The sequence below is a fragment of the Urocitellus parryii genome, chromosome 4, assembly GCF_045843805.1.
Source record: "Urocitellus parryii isolate mUroPar1 chromosome 4, mUroPar1.hap1, whole genome shotgun sequence".
NCBI lineage: Eukaryota > Metazoa > Chordata > Mammalia > Rodentia > Sciuridae > Urocitellus > Urocitellus parryii.
This window is the reverse complement of record NC_135534.1, coordinates 68,311,703-68,320,134: the sequence shown is the minus strand read 5'-3', so window position 1 is coordinate 68,320,134 and position 8,432 is coordinate 68,311,703. Positions and strand designations below refer to the sequence as shown.

The following is an 8,432-nucleotide window of genomic DNA, read 5'->3' as shown; positions in this document are numbered from 1 at the left end:
CTCACTTTTCTCATCTGTAAAATGGCAATTGATGATCTTTCACCAGTTATCTTGGTAGGGAGTAGTCAGTCAGTCCCTGGTTGTCAGAATCAATTCCCTCGGCCATCTCCTTTTCGCTGGGAAACTCCGGGCCCGGGAAGGGGCGGTGCCTAGCCTAGGGTCTCATCGCGGCCTCGCCCAGCCCAGGCCCGCCCAGCCGCAGGTAGCTGGGTGCATTTCCGCCCGCCAGAGTTATTTGCATGCTGCTGGGGTTCTTAGTGCTCACTGTCTACCAAGCCCTTATGAGTTTGACCTCGACGCCCCAGAATATGCGGCCCAGCCCGCCCACCGTGAGTGCGTGGCTTTGCTGGGCGGACGGGTGGGCTGGGGCTGCTATATTCCCTCTCCTTTCGGCTCTGGTTCTCCCGCCACCTGGGTTTTCCTTCGCTGTTTTTTTTTTTTTTTTTTTTTTCCTCTGCCGGTTGCTCCCCCTGTCTGAGTCTCCCGTTTCTGGTGGCGTTGTCTCCCTCTGCCTTTGGCTGGGCTCTCTCCTTTGTCCTTGGTGGCTGTCCCTCCTGCTTTGCTCGTTCTGCTTTCGCGCCTTGGTTCCTATTTGGCTCTGTGCAGATTCTCCTCTTTGCGCTTTTTCTTTTCCTTCCTTCCTTTTCTTTTCCTCCGCTGGAGATTGAACCCAGGGCCTCGCACATGCTGGGCAAGCACTCTACCCCTAAGCTCCAGCTCTAGCTCTTTATATTTTATTCTGAGACAAGGTCTCGCTTCAGTTGCTGAGGCTGTCCTGGAACTTGCCATCCTGCGGCCTCGGCCTCTGTAGGCGCTGGGATTACTGGCGTGCACTACTGCACCCGCTTCGCCGCCCTCCCTCTCCACTTGATTTTTGTGTCCTTTGTTTTGGTTCCACTCTGTGTGTGGCGTGTCCCCCGGGACCCCCATCCCCATTCCCCTGGCTCTGGTGTAGTACTCTGTTCTTATTCTGTCTCTCCCTTTCCCCTGCCCCAGATGGGGGAGTCTATTCAACCAGCCCAAGGGAATCCCAAGGGCTTCCCCTGCCATTTCCAGCCTGCCTTTGTCTGCCCTCTGCCTGGATCTTGAGTCCCCCTATAACGAAAAGCTTGGTCCTTGTCCCCAATGCCAATTAATGCCAATTTAATAATGAGGACACGTTTTGAGAAAAAGGGAAAAGAAGGTTTAGTGCTTTGCTAGCAAAGGAGAAACACAGGGACTCCTGTCCCAAAGGCTGTGACTCTCTGGATCAGGGTGTGTGTGTGTGGGGGGGTGAGGGTGGGAAGGTATGGGGGGTGAGAGTGTTTAAAGAAACACTTCAAGTGTTACATTCCAGGTGTGCTCTGATAGGGGTCCCAGGGTACCCTAATATTCACTTCCCAGATCCTCAGCAGGTATCTCCTTCCAGTAGTGGGAGTGTTGAAGGGTAATTAACTAGGGGATATCTCCCAGTTAGAATATCACTGTCTCCCTAATCTTGTTAGGGAGGGGGAGAGGGTAGAAGAGAGAAAAAAACATTAAAAAACAAAAAAGCCTTTGAGCAATTAGGGCTTTATTCAGAAGGCAAGGGATCACTGTTATACCCCTGCTTGCTTATTTGTCCCCAGGAATTGGGAGAGGGAGTTTGGAAAGAGTATTAGAAAGAAAGAAAGAAAGAAAGAGAGAGAGAGAGAGAGAGAGAGAGAGAGAGAGAGAGAGAGAAGAAAGAAAAGAAAAGAAAGAAAGAAAAAAGCCCCTGTAGGATTCAAAGTCCAGAGTGCTAACCATTACACTATGGGACCTGCTAAAAAGTCCCAGTGGGGCTGGGGTTGTGGCTCAGTGGTAGAATCCTTGCCCAGCACATGTGAGGCACTGGGTTCAATCCTCAGCACCACATAAAAAAATAAATAATAAAAGATATTGTGTTCATCTACAACTAAGTGTGTGTGTGTGTGTGTGTGTGTGTGTGTGTGTATGTGTATATATATATATATATATATATATGTATGTATTTTATTTTTTTTAAAAAGCCCCTGTGCACTACAAAAGCAAAAAATTCTAATTTTCTCCTGGCTTAAGTGCCATCCTGAATATTGCAGGAAAGGAAAGGGGATTAGCAGTGGAGAAGAGTACGGGTCTTTCCCATAGAGTGATGACAGTGTTGGTGTTAGCTGTTGATAGAGCCACTAGCTCATTATCTGTGTGCTCTAGATGTTGTGTACTCAGGGTGCTCAGTGCTCATTGCCCTAGGTGCTCAATAAATAACAAATTCCTGGGCAAAGGCGGGGCAATTTATGGAGCCAGCACTGAGAATGATTCCAGGTAGGGCAAGATTTAGCCTTTATCAGAATATCAGGTGCTCCTGTGAATCAATCCAACAGACATTTATCGAATATCCCTGGTGTGCTGAGCCTTGTAGCATGTGACATACTGATGAATTAGGAGTCTCTTCCTTAGGGACACAGAGTAATGGGGGATCCAGATGAATAAACAGGGTATTACAAGAAGGGAACTGCTGTAACAATGGAAGTACTCAGTCCTGTGGGATCCTGAGACAACCCTATTAGAAGGATTCCTGGAAGATAAGAACACAGTGAGGGGAGGGGAAGAGGCAAGTGATTGAAGTCCTGAAAGAGAACAAGCAGGTGGTTTTATTCTTGGACTACTAAAGGCCAAGCAGTTGACATGTTGCAAAGAGACGTTTTTTTTTTAATGTCATTTAAAAAATATATTTGTTTAGTTGTGTGTAGACACAATATTTTTTTTTCCTTATAGTTGTAGATGGACATAATACCCTTATTTTATTTGTTTTTTATTTTTATGTGGTGCCAGGGATTGAACCCAGCACCTCACCAGTGCCTCACACATGCTAGGCAAGTGCTGTACCACTGAGCCACAGCCCCGCCCCCATTCCTGCCCCAAGAGACTTTTAAGCATTGTTAAGGAATCCAAGAGTTTATCTGCAGAGAATGAAAAGTCACTCAAGTGTTTTTTTTTTTTTTTTTTTTTTTTCCTTTGGAACGAGGGTGGGTACTGGGAATTGAACCTAGGGTCACTTTACCACTGAGCTATAGCCACAATCCTTTATGTTTTTTATTTTGAGATGTTTTCTTGTTAAGTTGCTTAGGGTCTTGCTAAATTGCCGAGGCTGGCTTTGAACTTGCAATCCTGCTGCTTCAGCCTCTAGAGCTGCTGGGATTACAAGTCACTCAAATGTTTAAAGCAGGGAGTGTCTGGGTGAGGTGGCTCATGTTTGTAATTCCAGTGGCTTGGAAGGCTGAGGCAGGAGGATCACAGGTTCCAAAGCCAGTCTTGGCAATTTAGCAGACCCTGTCTCAAAACAAACAAAAAATTTAAAGAGCTGGGGATGTGGCTCAGTGGTTAAGTACCCCCAGGTTCAATCCCTGGTCAGGGGGTGGGGAGCAGAGAGTGACAGCATCAGTTTTGCACTTCAGAAAAGGGACTCTGATTTCAGAATGGAGAATGGATTTGGGGGAATCCAGGGGGTCATGGAACTTACCAGGCAAATAGAATTACTAGGATCTGGTGATTGATTAGGTGTGTGGGGAAATTGAGGGGTGGGAGCAGAATGCAAGATTACCTAGGGCTCAGATAACTGAGTAGAGAAGTGGGAAAGTTCAGGGTTGTGGGTTGGTGAGAGATCTTGAAGGGCTTGGGGGACATTTTGGGAAGATATCCCTTCTTTCATTCATCTGAGACTGATCTAACGAAATGTATGAATGTTTGAAAGAATAGGTAAGATGTGTAGAGACCCTGTAGCTTAACTGGGTGTGGGCTGGGTCTAATTCATCCCTATATCCTCATGGCCTTACCAGCTCTACTTTGTCACTTCCTAATTATGAGACTCATCTTTGACTTTTCCTTGCCTGTGATATGAGGACCTTTAAGAAGACCTGTGAATCAGGTGTGATGGCGCAGACCAATAATCTAAGCAACTCAGGATGCTGAGGCAGGAGGATTGCAAGCAACTCAGGGAGATCCTCAGCAACTGAGTGAGACTCTCTCCCAAAATAAACGACTAGGGAATGTAGCTCTAGTGGTAAAGCATCCCTGGGTTCAGTCCCCAGCACAACATATATACACTCAAAGAAAGAAAAGACCCGCAAGCTTTCAGTGATAACAGGAATAATGAGAACACATTGGTTCATTCACGGGGTAAAGTCTGCGAATTCACATTTAACTGCCTGCTTCACAGAGGTGACCTCAGGGTTAACCAAACAGCCCTGCCAAGGCCCTTGAAGTTTATGGGAGAAAGGAGTAGTCACAGATCCTGGGCTTATTTCTCTCAGCTGTATTGACAGCTGCTGACAAGATGCATTCTCTCCTCTGCCTTTTCCCATCTAGTAGCACAACTGTCCCCTGGTAGGAGCTGTTGCCATGGCAACTCAGTGCTTTCCAGCAGTTTGATTGTGTTTGGCCCTCTTAATTTCAGTATACAACTTTAATCTTAGAGGTAGAATCTACAGGCCAGTTGAGAATGAGGTAGCACCTAAATCAGACTGAAGGACAATCCTGAGCCCCTTCTCCATCCCTGACCCTGCAATGAGTTGTAAAGTCTCCAGGTCAGGAATCCAGCCTTCCCTTTAACATTACCCAGATGGCAGCAGCAGCCATCACATCCCTTAGGAAATCAACCTTCAACACAAAAAGTTGACTCCTCCTACCTTTGAGTCTTCCTCTCAGCACCTACATGTGTAAGCCATCTGTTTCTCTCTCTCCCCTGCGAGCTCTTTGAGGGCAGGGGCTGTGTCTTAATCATCTGCCTAGCGCAAGGCTTGCAAACAATAGGTCTTCCACATATTTTGTCAAATCAATGAATCAGTAGGGGATGAAGAATGGAGGTGAGTTTGGAGTACAGCAGACCCAAGTTCAAATCATCACTTAGTAGTTGGTTGATCTTTAACAGCTTACTTTACCTCCTTCAGCTTTAGTTTCTTCATCTGTAAAATAGGGATTTAATACATTCTAATAGCAGTGTGGTTATGATTGAATTAGACAATGCATTTAAAACACTGTACAAACTGGGTGTGGTTGTGCACTCCTGTAATCCCAGTGACTCAGGAGGCTGAGGCAGGAATATCACAAGTTTGAGGCTAGCCTCAGCAACTTAATGAGACCCTTTCTCAAAATAAAGAATAAAAAGGGTTGGGGACGTGGTTTAGCAGTTAAGTGCCCAAAACCCCTAAACGACAACAACAACAACAACACAAAAACAAAAACAATAAAATTGCAGTTACTAGAATGTGAAGGCTGGGACCATGTCCTGCTTATTCATCACTGGTTCCCAGGTACCTGGCACAAAGTACAAAATAGTCACATACATATTTTATTGAATGAGTGAATTTTAAATAACAAAAGTTGTTTAGGAAGCTAGTTTGTAAAAGTAACAACTGGTGTATCACTTCATGTGTACTAACAATTATATAGTTTTCTGTTTGTTTGCAGTGCTAGGGATAAAACCCTGGGCCTTAAGCCATCACATCCTTTAGAAATCCCTTAGAAACACCCAAAGTTTCCTCAAATGCAACACAACTCCCAGTCTGGTTCCATGTCCCTCTCCCTACTAGCTGAGGGCATCTCCAAGAAGACTCACCTGCATCCTTCGTGCTCAGCCCAGGGTCTGGTACAGAGAGGTTTTTAAAAATTCCACTGGACATCTTAACGTAATTTACCCTTGCACATTTATAATTTATGAAGCAGTTTTACATCCACTGTATCTAGTGCTGACCAGTCCTATTTAAGCCCCACAGGCTCATATTTTGAAAAACATCCATCAAACAAATTCTTCTTTTTTCTTTTTTCCCCAGTATTAGGGAGGGAACCCAGGGCTTTGCACACATTAGGCAAGTGCTATACCATCAACTTACATCTCCAGCCCACAGATTCTATTTTTAAAATTAACCAAAGATCTGTCAACTGCTAATCAGAACTTCTGATGATAAAATATTTTTTGTCCTTTCAGTGTATGGTGGCATTTGTAATTCCAGTGGGTTAGGAGGCAGGAGTACCATAAGTTCAAGGCCAGCCTGGGCAACTTAGCAAGAACTTGTCTTAAAATAAAAAATAAAAAGGTTTGGGATGTAGCTCAGTGGTCTCCTGGGTTAAGTCTCCAGAACTACACATATACACTCAAAAATAATTTTTGTCTTCAATTCCTAGAACAGGATGTGAGTACATAGTAAGTATCCATGAAGTACTTCTGAATGAATTCTAGTTCTTTAAAATTTTCTGAAATGTGAGGGTGCATGAGGGCAGGAAAGATGGTGGAATGAGATGGGGGATCATCACCCACTCCCACCTTTTCCTTTCTTTCTTTTTTTTTTTATTTTTTCCTCAACACTAGGGATTGAACTCAGCTGCATGCTACCACTGAGATACACCACCAGTCCTTTTTATTTTTTATATTGAGGTGCTCAGGTTGGCCTCAAATTTGTGATCCTCCTACCTAGCCTCTTGAGTAGCTGGGATGACAAGTGTGGATCACCATGTCCATCCCTTTACTTTCTTTAATTTAAAATTGTTTTAGAGATCTGAGCATTCCAGGTTGGGAACTCCTGACCTGCATGTTCTCAGGACTAGGAATGTAGCTCAGTGGTAGAGTGCTTGCCTAGCATGCATGGCAGGCACTGGGTTCTATTACAGTACCACAAAAAATTGCATATTCTTGTCTTATAGATAAGGAAACAGACCCAGGGAGGAGAAAAGGCTTGCCAAAGGCCACATATTTTGGAAATATTATCACTGGGACTTCCACAGCAGTTTTCACTGATCGAAAGAAGTTAAAATACTTGAAACTGGATATGGAGGCATGTGCCTGTAATCTCAATGACTCTGAAGATGAGGCAGGAGGATCCAAGTCTGACACCAGCCTCAGCAATTTAGCAAGGCCCTGAGCAACTTAATGAGATGCTTCCTTAAATAAAAAATAAAAAGAGCTGGGGATGTAGCTCAGGGCAAAATGCCCCTGGGTTTAATCCCCAGTACTTAAAAAAAATAATATATATATATATAAAAGGCTTGAATAGGCATTCTTGTATCTGAAGTCTTTTTTCTCCTTAAAATATCCACCCTCTGGAGCTACACAGTATAAATATAATTCCTTTCAGTATAGTGTAACTTCCAATACCTAATGACAAAGGTTGAGGCTCCCCCATGTTCTGTATTAGGTTATTGAAATCATGAGCTTTCTGGAGATGGTGCTGTTGGTTCACCCTGCCGCTTTTGCCCCCAGGTATCCACCGTTGTAGAGTTGAACATCGGGGGCCAGATCTACACCACCACCATGGGGACTCTGAGAAAACTCCCAGGCTCAAAGCTGACAGAGATGTTTTGTAGCTCAACCAAGGCCTGCACTGACGCAGAGGGTCGCTTCTTCATCGATCGTCCTGGCACCTATTTTGGGGCCATTCTGGACTACCTACGCAGTGGGCAGGTGCCTACACAGCACATCCCTGAGGTATACCGTGAGGCTCAATTCTATGAAATCCAGCCTTTGGTCAAGCTCTTGGAGGACACGCCCCAGATTTTTGGTGAGCAGGTGGCGCGGAAGCAGTTCTTGCTGCGAGTGCCTGGCTACAGTGAGAATCTAGAACTCCTGCTGCGTCTGGCAAGGGCAGAGGCCGTGGCAGTACGCCAGTCAAGTGTGGTGGTGTGTGTGATGCGCACTGAGGAGGAAGCCACAAGGTGTGCCCAGCCCCTCCATTCTCTGGAGGCCAGAAAGATGCCAGTTGTCAAGTTTGGCCCCTGGAAGGTAGGCCCAGAAATCAAGGACCTTCTGTACTGTGTGGAGATGGACATTAAGGCCCAGGGCTACCAGGTGTCCTGTGGGAACTACTACCTGGATCATGCACACCGGGCCAAGGTCACCGATTGCTTCCATATATTCACCTTCACCTGGTGGTGATCCCCAGAGTCTGGGACTGTGTTATGGGCTCTGGTGGGGCTCATGAAATTAAAAAGTTGTCATCAAAAGCCATCTTCCTTTTATTTAACATATAATCATCAAACAATTTCCAAGTTTAGCTTAGGGCCTTGCCCCCAAATATTTATACATACCCTTTCTCAACTTTTCACTCCTTGCACCTGACCCTTGTACACTTGCCTAGAAGATTCCAGCTGTTCCCTCTTCAAAGCTTCATGTACTTGCCAGCCCCTTAATGTACAATAACAAGTCTAAGATAAACAGGAATGTTTCAACAGTGCTTTGCCGGGAGATGCAGGATGACAAAAGGAAAATACAGGATATCATGAATCTAGATAGTTTGACCTAAAGATGTAATCTTCCCATCCTCAAGTGATGCCCTAGTTCATCCAATCCTGGAACATGCCTTCCTGAGGAAAATCTCGTTAGTACCTGTAGTAGACACTTCCCAGATTGCCTTCACCAGTAGCTGTATGTGTTTGTGGAAACCCCATATCTGTCCTCTTCTCTA

General features: G+C 45.1%; 1 protein-coding gene across 1 annotated transcript; it reads left to right on the top strand.

Moving 5' to 3' along the window:
* Nucleotides 1-281: 281 nt before the first annotated feature.
* Kctd14 (potassium channel tetramerization domain containing 14) lies at nucleotides 282-7,903 on the top strand. Its single transcript, XM_026387305.2, has 2 exons — nucleotides 282-329; nucleotides 7,232-7,903. The coding sequence occupies exons 1-2, from the start codon at nucleotides 282-284 to the stop codon at nucleotides 7,901-7,903; spliced, it is 720 nt and encodes a 239-aa protein (XP_026243090.1).
* The last annotated feature ends 529 nt before the right edge of the window (nucleotides 7,904-8,432 follow it).

What these genes read in the sequence shown, in the direction of transcription:
- Kctd14 (XM_026387305.2), top strand. Translation starts at nt 282, where the DNA reads ATGAGTTTGACCTCGACGCCCCAGAATATGCGGCCCAGCCCGCCCACC. An exon ending in TGCGGCCCAGCCCGCCCACC is followed by an intron (nt 330 to 7,231) that starts GTGAGTGCGTGG and finishes TTTTGCCCCCAG; the next exon opens with GTATCCACCGTTGTAGAGTT.